This window comes from Podarcis filfolensis (genome assembly GCF_964270895.1).
Source record: "Podarcis filfolensis genome assembly, chromosome: 7".
Taxonomy (NCBI): domain Eukaryota; kingdom Metazoa; phylum Chordata; class Lepidosauria; order Squamata; family Lacertidae; genus Podarcis; species Podarcis filfolensis.
In genome coordinates this window covers 88,236,519-88,249,366 of record NC_139603.1, presented here as the reverse complement: position 1 = coordinate 88,249,366, position 12,848 = coordinate 88,236,519, and the positions used below count along the sequence as shown (strand labels likewise).

At 51.8% G+C, this 12,848-nt stretch overlaps 1 protein-coding gene across 3 annotated transcripts in view; it reads left to right on the top strand.

The window, feature by feature from the left end:
• Nucleotides 1-249: 249 nt before the first annotated feature.
• The window catches only part of ARHGAP39 (Rho GTPase activating protein 39), a 216,131-nt gene continuing 203,532 nt past the window's right edge, over nt 250-12,848 (top strand). For 2 of the 3 annotated variants that reach the window (XM_083621934.1, XM_083621932.1), the window contains exon 1: nt 3,061-3,089. In XM_083621934.1, coding sequence (XP_083478060.1) covers nt 3,076-3,089 — 14 coding nt within the window. In that variant the 5' untranslated portion in view covers nt 3,061-3,075. Of the gene's footprint in view, nt 435-3,060; nt 3,090-12,848 lie in introns of those variants that run through there. The other variant, XM_083621933.1, reaches the window with a different exon arrangement.

Sequence of the window (12,848 nt, the reverse complement as noted above, 5' to 3'; positions counted from 1 at the left end):
GCCGACTGGATGCCCTTGAGAGGCCTCCTTTCGTGGGCCCAAACATGGCTGCCGCCACCTCAGGTGAGACCGCCGCAGGAACTACATTTCCCGTGAGCCCTTGAGGCGGAGGGCGGGGCTGGCGGGCTGGGCGGAGCCGAGGCCGCCTTGGCCCCGCCCGTCGGCGAGCGCCATTGGCCGAGGGCCGTTGTCGGTGGTGACGGCGGGACGCGGCGGCGGCGGCGGCGGCGGCATCGTCTCCTCCTGGCCGGCGCTGGCAGCCCGTCCGTCGCTCCGTCGCTCCGTCGCTCGCTCCGTCAGCGGCCAGGAGGAGGCGGCGGCGGGCGAGGAGCCGCAGCGCTGCCGGGGCCATGGGCTGCCGGGCGGGGGCCGCCGCCGCCCCTCGCCGCGCCCGGTGAAGACCCCGCCGGCTCGGGGGAGAAGATGGCGGAGAGGTAGGAGGGGGGGCGGGGGACCCCCCCACGCGCGACCCCCAAATCCTTGGGGGGGAGGGGGGAGGGGGAGGAGGAAAAGACCCCCACGCGCGACCCCCAAATTCTTGGAGAGGAGGAAGAGGAGAGACCCCCCCTCACAGCTGCCCCCCCAGCAACTCACAGGGGTGGGGAGGCAAGAAGAGACCCCCCTCCCCATGCACGACCCCCAAATTCTTGGAGAGGAGGAAGAGGAGAGACCCCCCCTCACAGCTGCCCCCCCAGCAACTCACAGGGGTGGGGAGGCAGGAAGAGACCCCCCCTCCCCATGCACGACCCCCAAATCCTTGGGGGGGAGGGGGAGGAGGAAAAGACCCCCACGCACGACCCCCAAATTCTTGGAGAGGAGGAAGAGGAGAGACCCCCCCTCACAGCTGCCCCCCCAGCAACTCACAGGGGTGGAGAGGCAGGAAGAGACCCCCCCTCCCCATGCACGACCCCCAAATCCTTGGCGGGGGGAGGGGAGAGGAGGAAGAGGAGAGACCCCCCCTCACAGCTGCCCCCAGCAACTCACAGAGGTGGGGAGGCAGGAAGAGACCCCCCTCCCCATTCACGCCCCCCTCCTGCCCCACAGCACGAACTGGGGGTATGTGTGGACCCCCAAAGCCCCCAACCCACTGGGGGTGAGGTGGAAACCCGCCCCCACAGCCAAAAAATACCCCCTTCCCTCACCACGGGGGAGTAGCTTACTGCATCAGAGCCCCCCCAACCCCATTCCAGGCCCCCCTCCCCCAAATCTGCCCTCCTGGGTTTTCTTTTGCCGGGGGGGGGGCGTTCTCCCCACCCAGATCAGCCGCTTTGCAGCGCAAGGATAGGCGCCCCCCAACACCTCCTGCCAAACCCCCTCCCCAAAATCTGTCCCGCCACCTCCACCCCAGGTGGAGATTCTCGCATCAGTAGTGTTTCTCCCCCCCCCAAAAAAACCTGTTATCCCTCCTGAATCCTCTTGATTTTTATTTTCTCCTTCGGCCAAGCCGTCTCCGTTTATACTTTAGTCGTCATCGTAGTCCCCCCCCCCAAAAATATACCCCATCTGGTCGAATCAACCCCACCCATCTCCTTGCAGAGCCCCCTTAATTTTTCCCTTTGGAAAATACAGAGAAAGGGGCACTTTCTCTCTCCCGCCTCCCCCTCAATCCCACTTTCAGACCCTTTTTGCTCAGCCTGACCCTCGCCCATTTCATCCATTTGGGGCTACCCCATATTTTCTGTAGCCCCCCCCTCATTTATGGACACCCTACCCCCCCCCCGCAACAGTACTGTCTCCTTAACAATCCGCCTCTCTCTCTTTTCCCTTGCTGGAGGGGGTTGGCGTTCATACCCCTTTCCTCAATATAGGAAGACCCCCCCCCACTCCATAGATCCTGCACTCCTCCCTGTTTTCCCCAATGCACCTTCCTTGCTGGAGAGCTCGTCTCCATAGGGACCGCCCCCCCCTTGTGAACACCCCCACAGTAGCAGTATGCCCCACCTGCTATAGGGAGGGTACATTCAGTGCGCTCAGAGGGTTACCCCCCCACCCCAAATTCTCCCCTCCTTACAAAGTGCTAGGGCAGATCGCCCTCTTTTCTGAGGGTGGGGGGGGCACCCCTGGAAGGCCCTGTGTGTCGCCTTCCTCTACTTCCCTCTCCAACCTGGGACAGCCCCCCCTTCCCCTCTCCTCCTCCCCAGTAAGCCTGGGCTGCTCCAGGGACCCCCCCTTCACCTTGACACATTTCTCCCTTTTTAGGACCCTGCCCTGAAGGTTCTTCCCCACCCCTGATCCTGTGGCTCTTTTTAGAGACTCCCACCCACCCAAATTTCTCCATTGCCCCCCCCCCCATAGCTGTGCAGGGATGGGACCTTACAGAGGAAGGAGCCTGAGTTGCCCCTTCAAACAGATCTGACCCCCCCCCCCAACCTCCTCCCATTGAGAGGATTGGTTGAAGGGACCAGTGCCATCCATCGGCCCTGGAGCCTTTCCACTCCTGGGGGAGGAATATGCCATTCCGGACAGGACCTCACATCTGTTTCTTGGGGGTCCTGCTTTCTGCCCCCATGTGGTGGTGGTGGGGCTTGGGTGCCCCCCCCCGCACGGCACCTGCCCATGATGCCCTTCCCTCTGCAGGCAGGTGGTTTTCTGTCTTTCCTCCTGCTGAAATTTTGAGCCCTGGTTGCGGATATTTTGCTTCTGCCACCTTGTCAGTTGCCCCAAACCTGCCCTGTGCCTCTGGGTTTAAGGCAGCCCCATTCCTCTCTGCTGGGGGGGGGGGTGTCACCGCCCTCCCCCTTCCTTATCCAGAGCTGCTGTGTGTGTGTGTGTGTGCATGCACACGAGATCGAAATCTCTTCCCACCCTGAATTGCATTTATTTTATATTATTTTGCTCCTGCGTCTTCCGGAGCTGGGTCTGTGCCTCTCGCTCATAGGGGTACAATTAGCATGGATTGGGGGGCAAGCTGGAAGCTGTTGGTGCAGAATGTGGCTTGTGGGGGGTGGGGGAGGGTTTTATTATTTTTTATTGGAGGGATGGGCTCTTTAAGTTGGAGGCGAGCCAAGTGAACCGGGCTAAGGGGCGTGTTTGGTGGGCGATTGCCTCCTCCAGCACCGAGCATGTTGCAAAAGCATGGAGGACTGCAGGTTTGGCCGAGCTCACTGGTGTGTGTGGGGGGGGGAGAGGCTTCATGGGTGGAAACGGCTTGGGTGCTTATTTACATCGACACGAGGCATACTGACGGACAGATTGGGGGGGGTCGAGCCGTCTCAAGCCGTGAAGCAGAGCTGGGTGGGTGGTGGAAATGCTGCGTGGTTCTCTTCCTAGCCACCCCCCCTCCTTTGAATTGGGTGCGGGGAGAGATGCAGGCGGAGGTTTGGAACTGGCGGTTGCAGCTGTGGGTGCATCTGTGCCCAGCTGGGTGTTGTGGAATGATTGGGATGCTCTGCTGGGGCCCCCACTGGTGCAGTGGGAGGGGTTGGGGGCCGGGGGGGGTGAAGATTGGCATTTGGGTGGAGTGCAACCGGGATGCAGCAGCGCTGGCTCAGAGCATCCAGAGCTGGAGGACTGGTATGCGGTCGGTTGGATAGCTTCCGGGGCTGCTCTGATGCTGCCAGCTGCTTGCTAACCTACTGCAAGGCGGGGAAATTATTAATTCCCTCCACCCCCCCACCCCCCGCTGTGCGTGCAATACCGTTTGCATTAACCCTTGGATGGTGACCTTGGCTGGCGGTCTTTTCTACAAATGGAGCTGGGCGTGAGAATTATGGCTGCGTGGAAAGGCGGCAGGCGACTCCGGCTGAGTCCTGCGTGTGGCTGTGTTTGTCCCCTGACCAATAGGAGATGATGTGAGGTTGTGGTTTGGTCCATCCCGCCAGCGATGGACCCTGCCAGGTGGACGGTCCTGCCCCCAAATTGGCGCCTTTGATCTTTTGCATGTGTGGTGGTGTGCCCCACATGTGGGTCGTTGCGCTGAATGCTGATGAAAGTGTCATGGTTGAGTTTGGTGCGGACGGAAGCTGCCTTCTTCGTTTTGATCTCAGCCGTCAAGCGCCGATTGTGTGGGTCTGGTGGAATAAAGCAGCATGCCTGCATTTTGCGTAACACAGCATGAAAGTAGCAAGAGTGAGCTGATTTCAGTTTCTACAGAGGGGTAGGGACCACAATGCATCGTTCTCTTGCTTAAGGCATGGGAGGCAGCCGAGTAAGAGTCTTCTTCCCGAATCCTAGAGAAGTCTGGTTTTAAGCTAAAGTTAAAAGTAGGCATCAGAAGAAAAATAATAACAATGCAAAGGGCACATTAAGGCAGTACCTTCATCAGCCCAGCCAAAATATTGCAAAATAGTGTGTGACCTCTTTGAGTTCCCCAGAACTCTTCATCTGGCAAACGTTAAAAATAATTATTTAAGGGGAGGAAGGGGTGCTGTGGGTGTTCAAGCCATCCATCCTTGTCTGATTCTGCTAAAAGTCTTAAGATGGAGTATGCAAGGAGTTTGAAGACATTCAGAGAAGGTTTTAAACTGTATCTGTATGTTACGCACATTACTGCACATTGTGTTGGAATTTTAAGGCCAGAATTTTGTTAGGTACCCAGGGGAAGGGTATGTCCAATGAGAGGTATTAACCTAATACAGATTTCTGTTGAGGAAAGAGTGCTTTTCTGGGGTGGCTGCACTGATGCTAGGTTTTAGCATCTCCTGTTGCCTTTTGGTGTCCTCTTCACAGATTGCTGGAAGGTGGCAAAAGAGAAATTCCTAAACTGTGTTTTGCTATTGGAGATAAGAGAAGCAGAATGAGCCCACCACTGTTGCAGCTTCCAGGTGGTGATGGAGAAGGGAATTCTTGAACCACTTGACCAAGAAGAACCCAGGGTTTTTTAAGCTTCTGGTCAAGTGAATGTCGTAGTAGGTAGATGATCTGATGGGTTCAAGAGCTTTTCTGCAGGGACCCTGAGCGAGAATAGACTGCGAGGCCTTAAGGAACTGCCTAACGAACAGCTGCCTTCTGTGGAATTAGATTCTTGCCCTGCTTGGGGATCTGAAAGGTCTTGAGGCTTCAGAGGTCTTAGGATTGCCAGTTTTCCCTGGAATATCTTGCATGCAAAGTGTGAACTCTACCTATAAGTGTGGTTGAGTTAATTCCGTTGGGTTGGGTGAATTTGGTGATAACATCAAACACTGCGGCAGATGATCCCCCAAACCATAGTTCAGGTAATCCACATCAAATTGTGGACTTCCATGAACCTTCTCCCACCCCTCTTGTGTCTCCAGGATGCTGTTTGCTGTTTTAAGACCAGCCATAGTTGGCCATGATGCCTGAACTGGCAAGGTATGGTTAGTGTGGTTCACATCAGAATGTGAAGAAACTATGGCTTGGAGGGCTGGCACTAAACATAGTTAGTAGTTTAGCGCCAGCCGTAGTTTGAGTTGGCAAATATACATGTGGGGCGGAAGAAGAATATTGTCCCCATCAGCCCTTCAAGCCATAGTTTGGAGGCTCGTCTGAAGTTGACACTTGAGTTACACAGGGTTATGTTACGGGACAGCACGAAGCAAAATTGTGTATAGTCAAAAAACTTTGGGTTCAATGGCTGGTGGGATCTCCACAGTCTTTCCCCCCACCCAGAGGCCCACCCCAATTAATTTATTTATACTGTATTTTTCTTTGCCAAGCTCATAAAGCAAAATGCGCTCAAGTTAAATAGGGCTGCCATATTTCAAAAAGTGAATACGTATCCAGACACAAGTGTTGTAGAGGCTTTTCTGCAAAGTTGCTGAGCTGCTGCTGCTTCTTTTTTTGGAAAATCCAACATAAAAAAATGAATTTTTGGAACTGTTTTAAACAAAATTCATCAAAAATCTACACTTCTGACACGGGTCACCATGCACCTGGATTTTCCCGGGCATTGCAATGATTTTTGGATGTATGGCAAGCCCTAAGTTAAATGTGCATAAGTTGCTAGTTACCAGTATTAAAAACGGGCAATTTTGGCTTTGGCATGGGAGGATGGCACGGTTGAGGAATCGAGAGTTCATCTCTTATCCTTTGGAAGGTTACCAGTCTTGAGTAACAGTTCACGTTTTGTTTCCCGCTGGGTAGCCAACCGGAGAAGTCCTGGCCACCATGCCGCCCTTTCCCCCGACAGACTGGGCTTCTGAAATGCCCTGCAAGTTCTGGGACAGCCCCTTGCTCCAATCTGAGTGGGCTGGGGGGTGGGTAGATTCCATACAACATGAAAACAAAGCACTGCTGGAGGTTGGTTTGCCTTAATTTTGCGAAACAGCCTGTGATTCGCATTTCAGAATCCCCGGGTTCAATACTTGCCATTTCCAGTGAAGAGATCCCCTAGCGGGTGATGAGGAAGACCTCTTTCTGCCTGAGATTCTGGAAATGGGCTCCCAGTTGGCAGAAACAGTGCTAAGTTACACGGACAAGCAGCCTTTTCCGTTCACGTAGCTTCCTCTGTTGCTGGCTATATTTTTAATTATGAGGGCAGAGGGAGGCTGATGGTGTACCGTTAGCCATTTGTGCCCGAGTCACTGCGAAGCAGTCAGTGCCCGTTGTGCGAAGTTCACAGCAGCGCTCCGCTTAAATTTGTTGCCATCCAAGAGGCTTGAAATGTGAAACCTTGAGGTTTGCTTCTTCTTTAAGCAGACTGGAAGGGGCCAGTAATAATAAGACCCTGTTCAGTGGAAGCTCATGAGCTGAGCCTTAGTCTTTACCATGTGGTACAGCTGAAAACAAGACGCAGTGACTCTGATTTCCCCATTGCTATTTTGTTGTTGTTGTTGTTGTCGTCAGGTGTATCTTGCCTCCTTCCACCCTTCATCTCCTCGCCCTTCCGCTTTTTTTTTTAAGGCGCTGACTGTTCTCTGCCTGCCTCGATGTGCTTCCATCGACCCATTTAGCACTGAACTCTTCCTGAATGTAAATTACTTCTGTGGGCACTGGGTATGAAAATCCAGCCTCCCTGTCACTGGCTAAAAGCACTACTAACCCCCTGAGCCAAAGACCCATTATCATAGATGCATTGATTTTACTCTGCTGCCTCCTACGGACCTAACCCTTTCAGGGCCTGCAGCCGGGTTGGGTTCGTAGGCATGCCAGCAACCCAAATGCAGCCACCTCTGGGGTGGGATGTGCTAGACAAGACTATAGGTGTGAGTCTCCTGCCTTTTCATTTTCCCCATACTTTACGACCATTAAAGGTTAGTCCTTTGGGGCTCGTAACTCCCCTGTCTACTTCTTTTGCGATGTACAATGGTTGCTGACAGTCCTGACCAGACAGTAGCCAGAAAAAAATATATATCTGTACTTCTTGCAAAACTGGAACAGCAGCCCTGCAAATAATTTACCGGACCTCGGATTACAGCTTATTTGAGACCGTCTGCCCACCCCCATATATCAATGCTGATCGTTTGTGAAATGGTGGAAGTAAAGGTATGCACACTCCTGATTTGCAGATGCTTCATTCTGCAAGCTAACCGTGAACATAAAGACCTACGACACTCTTGGTAGGGTCAAAAGATGTGTCTCTTTCCAGAGTCCATACCTAGAGGCCATTTTTAATCATGCTGGTGATGAACGAGACCCAACTGGCTCAACATTAGCCTTGCAGTGCATTATAAGGATTGGCCACGGGCTGCTCATGGGCCAAATGTACCCATGGATGGCTGACAGCCAGTGACTGGGAGCGGCCGCCGAGACCATATAACATCAGTCCTGAAAGACCTACATTGGCTCCCAGTACGTTTCCGAGCACAATTCAAAGTGTTGGTGCTGACCTTTAAAGCCCTAACCGGCTTCAGCCCAGTAGACCTGAAGGAGCGTCTCCACCCCCATCGTTCAGCCCTGAGGTCCTTCTCCGAGGACCTTCTGGCAGTTCCCTCCCCGCGAGAAGTGAGGTTACGGGGAACCAGGCAGAGGGCCTTCTCCGTAGGCCGCCCGCCCTGTGGAACGCCCTCCCATCAGATGTCAAGGAAATAAACAACTATCTGACTTTTAGAAGACATCTGAAGGCAGCCCTGTTTAGGGAAGTTTTTAATGTTTGATGTTTTATTGTATTTTTATTATTTTGTTGGAAGCCACTGCCCAGAGTGGCTGGGGAAACCCAGCCAGATGGGAGCGGGGTATAAATAATGTATTATTATTATTATTATTATTAGCCTTCTGGGTTCTGTGTCATGTATTGCTCCTACCACTGCATGAACAGCCTCTGTTGGGTCTTGAGATCTCATCTAGGGAGGAGTAAATAGCAGAACTACATGGGTGGTTGGCTGGTCACTTGGAATGGGAATGCAAAGAGGGATTGGGGCACGAAAACCGCCATTTCTATGTGCATTCTTTTAATCTTCACATGAAGAGACTCTAGGAATGTGCACATCTTTCCCTGTTACAGCAGAGTGACGTAGGTTTTTGTGGTCCTCAAAATCCAATGGGGCCTTGGCACTTAGGATGATTTGATGGAAGGGCTCTCAAAAGTTTCCCTGCCTAAACCAGGAACCCTGCAGCAACAGCAGGGATCTTAGGACGTCTGCGCAAATGTTTTCTCTAAGTCCTCTTGGCACTCTGAACCATTCGGTTTGTCACCTGTGAATTTGATGCAACTTGCCCCCTCAACTAATTGGAGTCCTGGCCTGCAGCACCTTGGGGCCCAATCCTGCACATGTTTGCTCGGAAGCGAGCCCCACTAAATTCGTTGGGGCTTATTCCCAAGTAAGTGGGCCGGGGATTGCAGCTTTTGCTGCCTGAAATCCGCCTTCTCCGATCCATGAAATGTTACACCTCCTTACCAAACCCAGATGGCCAGTTCAGGGTAAAAGCCTCTGAAGCTCTAATCCATTTGATTACCACTTTGGTCATAATTTCTAGGCACAATGGAAGTTGAGAAAGGCTTCAGTACGAGAGAAACACCAGGCAGAAAATCAATACGTGATAGATCCGACCCTGCGGAGGGACTCGTAGCCGGCCTGTGTAAATATGCTTTTCTGTTCCTCTCCATCAGAACTTTATGGGTTTTGAGGGGTCATGTGTGTACAGAGGGGGTGCACTTTAGCTGTAATAACTAGGGGGTGGGTGGGATTCCTTGCTGTCGTGTCTGATGTTATTAGACTGCCTCTGAATTTTCTCCTGCCGCCCCAGCTCCATGTTCTCTTGCGAGCTGAGCGGCTTGGGGGTTTGGTGTCTGAATGAAGGAGGAATTCTGGCAGGTTGTCCAAATTCCTTGACCCCGAGCCACGTACGGTCACCTTTCCATGCAGCCACGAGGCTGTACACACGTTGCTTCTGTTTCAGGGTCTCCTGCATGTTTCTTTGTGCTTGCAAAATTTTGTCCCTTGTTACGTAAAAGCTGTAATGTCGTCATGAGAGGCGGCCGTATATATCATGTGTGGGAAAGATTAGGCTGTGGGGGAGTGCCGAAAAAGTTAAGAATGTGGTTTTAGGTGCAGAGTTTGGTCTCAAATTGCTTTCGGTTCCTTAAAGCAGGTTCTCTTACAACTCCGTGCAGATATATGTTTCAGAGTTTGGCACCCATGTCTGCTGAGGACACAAAAATCTGTGTTTCTGATTTCCTGTAGTTGTTCCACTTTCGAGTGTAATAATAATAATGATGATGATGATGATGATGATTTGGATCTTCCTGCTTCTTCTGACGGCTGCATCCTTCCTCCCTTGCAACTCCTTCTGATTGTAACCGGCTTTCAAGACATCCATATGTGATGAACCTCTCTTACTTTCTCCAAATCCCACCTTAAAAACCCACCTTTACCATGAAGCCTTCAACTCAAGCCCTTCTTTCCATGCCCCACAGCAGCTTTTGCCAACCTGGTGCCCTCCAGAATTAGTCCAGAAATAAAACCAGATTAGAGTGGTACCAACCTGTTAGGGCAATGAAGCTTCTAATTGTGGCAGTGGGTTATAGCAAAGCTAACTGCTGTGACTTCGTGGTGACTCTGGTTTGATTCAGACATGTATATTTTTCATGGACCCAGGCCCAGTGGTATCTGTAATTTGTTTTTGAGTAGGTGCGGATGGAAGGAAAAAAATAACACATTTATCTTCTATTATCATTTATCTTCTAAGGCAGCGGTTCTCAACCTGTGGGCCCCCACATGTTGTTGGACTACAACTCCCATCATCCCTGAGCTCTGGCCTTGCTAGCTAGGGGTGATGGGAGTTATAGTTCAACAGCATCTGGGGTTGAGAAAGGCTTTTCTAAGGTATGATTGGTGCCCATTTCACGGAAACTGTGGGTGTCCAGCCTGGCCATGTCTCACTGTCAACAGAAAAAAAAGTGATTTTGGTGGGAGGGAGGAAATTTGGTGGATTGTTGTTTCCACTTTGTTGTTAAAATAATGCCCGTACCTGCTGTGCTACTAACGTCTTTCCCCTTCACCTGCTCCAGAGAAACTTGTTGAAGGGACTGTTCTTTTGCTGATGGTTCACCTGATTTATGGTCCGGTGTCCTTCGGGCTGTGTTCAAATGGTGGCCAGGGCATGTAAAAAGCTTGTGCACGCTCTTCAGAGAGCAGGAAAAGGAAAAGCAATTCCGCTTAGCTGAGAAATGGGAGGCTTTAAAACAAACTGAATGAAGTGGCTTTTGAGCAGCGCAATGGGGGACTCAGTACGACCAAGAGCAGGCTCAGTTTGCCGGCCTTCTCCATATTACTAAGGAATGACATGCCCTTCCAGGGCCCACACCCTTGGCCGGAGCTCTTCCAGGAAAATCCCAGATTCCACATATTGGAGACAATAGAGAAAGGTTCTCCTTCCTCTTTCAGGCGGGCTCCCTGCCACAGACGTAGGGCGCTTCTCTAAGTCCCAAACATTCGTGTTTCCTGATGAACATTTCGCTCCATTGTTGTTGTTGTTGTTTAGTCGTTTAGTCGTGTCCGATTCTTCATGACCCCATGGACCAGAGCACGCCTCCCGCAGTTTGGTCAAACTCATGCTGGTAGCTTCGAGAACACTGTCCCACCATCTCGTCCTCTGTCGTCCCCTTCTCCTTGTGCCCTCCATCTTTCCCAACATCAGGGTCTTTTCCAGGGAGTCTTCTCTTCTCATGAGGTGGCCAAAGTATTGGAGCCTCAGCTTCAGGATCTGTCCTTCCAGTGAGCACTCAGGGCTGATTTCCTTCAGAATGGAGAGGTTTGATCTTCTTGCAGTCCATGGGACTCTCAAGAGTCTCCTCCAGCATCAGAATTCAAAAGCATCAATTTTTGGGCGATCAGCCTTCTTTATGGTCCAGCTCTCACTTCCATACATTTTCGCCCCATACTCAACACTTATTTACCAAGATCTAGCGTGGCGACGTGGCATAACCTTTGGACCTGGACTTGAGAGAGCTGAGTTCGAATCCCCACTTAACCATGAAGCTTAGCAGAGCGGTCTTGGGAAAACTGATTGATAAATGGTGGCTGGCGAGGATGAAAAGGTACAGTCATACCTCGGGTTACAGACGCTTCAGGTTGCGTTTTCTCAGGTTATGGACTGCCGAAACCCGGAAGTACCGGAACGGGTTACTTCCGGGTTTCGGCGGTTGCACATGCGCAGAAGCGCTAAATCATGCTTTGCGCAGAAGCGCCGAATCGCAACCCGCGCGTGCATAGATGCGGGTAGCGAACGCTGCGGATTGTGAACATGCATCCGGCACAGATCACGTTTGCAACCCGAGCTTCCACTGTACTGCATTTTGCTGCTTGTGAATGCATCGTAGGAGAGACACAAGGCAAATGGAAGAGATTTAACAGTACTCTATGTTTACAGCGTGGAGGTCATAGATCTGGATAGTGTAGCCTTGTAAAATAAAGCCCACTTGCCTACAAAAATATATATATTAGCCAACTGGGGACTGGTTGAAAATGAATGGGGGATTCTGTCCCTCCTGCATAAGACCTTTGGATGTGGAGAAGAGGTCCATGTGTCTATTTTAGGCCTAGGGGATTGATGGAGTGGCCTGTGCCCCCTCCTCCAAACCACGCTAACTTGCGAGGAATTCTGCCCCCTTGTTGCATGCGCTTCCTTGTCATCTGCTAGTACTTCAGTGGGATAGTGTTGGCGACAGGAAGCTGCGGCAATCGTGTTTGTGTAGAATGGGCAAAATGCATGCAAACAGGGTCATATGCTTTAGTGTTTCTGTAAGACACAAGAATATATTTAGGAATGGGATGCATTGTATTAAAAGTTGTTCTCCTGTGAACCCAGCCATACGCTATTTGTCGGGTTGTGATTCTCCCACCCCCCTAGAAACCACAAGTGAATTAAGTTAGTTCTGTTGGTATATATGAACTTAATACTCTGCCAATAAGCCTGCAGCTTGCAGCTCTCTTGTACGTCTGTTTGCAAAGGGTTCGACAAGCTGCTTGCCCAGAAGCAATTGTTCCTTGTTCCAAGGATGTGGACAGCTTGCCCTTCCAAATGCTGCTTTAACTTGGGGGAGAGGCTGTGGCTCAGTGCTATTCATTGTTATTTATTACATTTTATCCCCAAATCAACCTTGTGAGGTTGGTTCAGCTGAGAGTCAGTGGCTGGCCCAAGCTCACACAGTGAGCTTTATGGCTGAGCGGTGATTCGAACCCTGGCCTCCCGGGTCCGAGTCAGGCACTGGTCAGTGTTCGAAACTAACCAGGCTCATTTTGCGACAGGCAACCAGCCTTTGGTGTGGAAGTGGAGATGTCTGGTCACCACGTTTGGCGACTAACGTCTCCCTCCGGCTCGCTGGCTGGCGCTGCTGCCATGCTATGCCCGTCAGTTGGTTTGCGGGGCAGCACAGCACCCAAAGATGTGTGTCTTTTGGTGCCGCGTTGCTGTGCCGATCAGCTGATCTACGGGGCGCCTGGGCATTCCGTTGTGGCAAGGTTTATGGTGCCTTTTGGCTCCTAGGTTTTATATCTCAGTTTCTATCA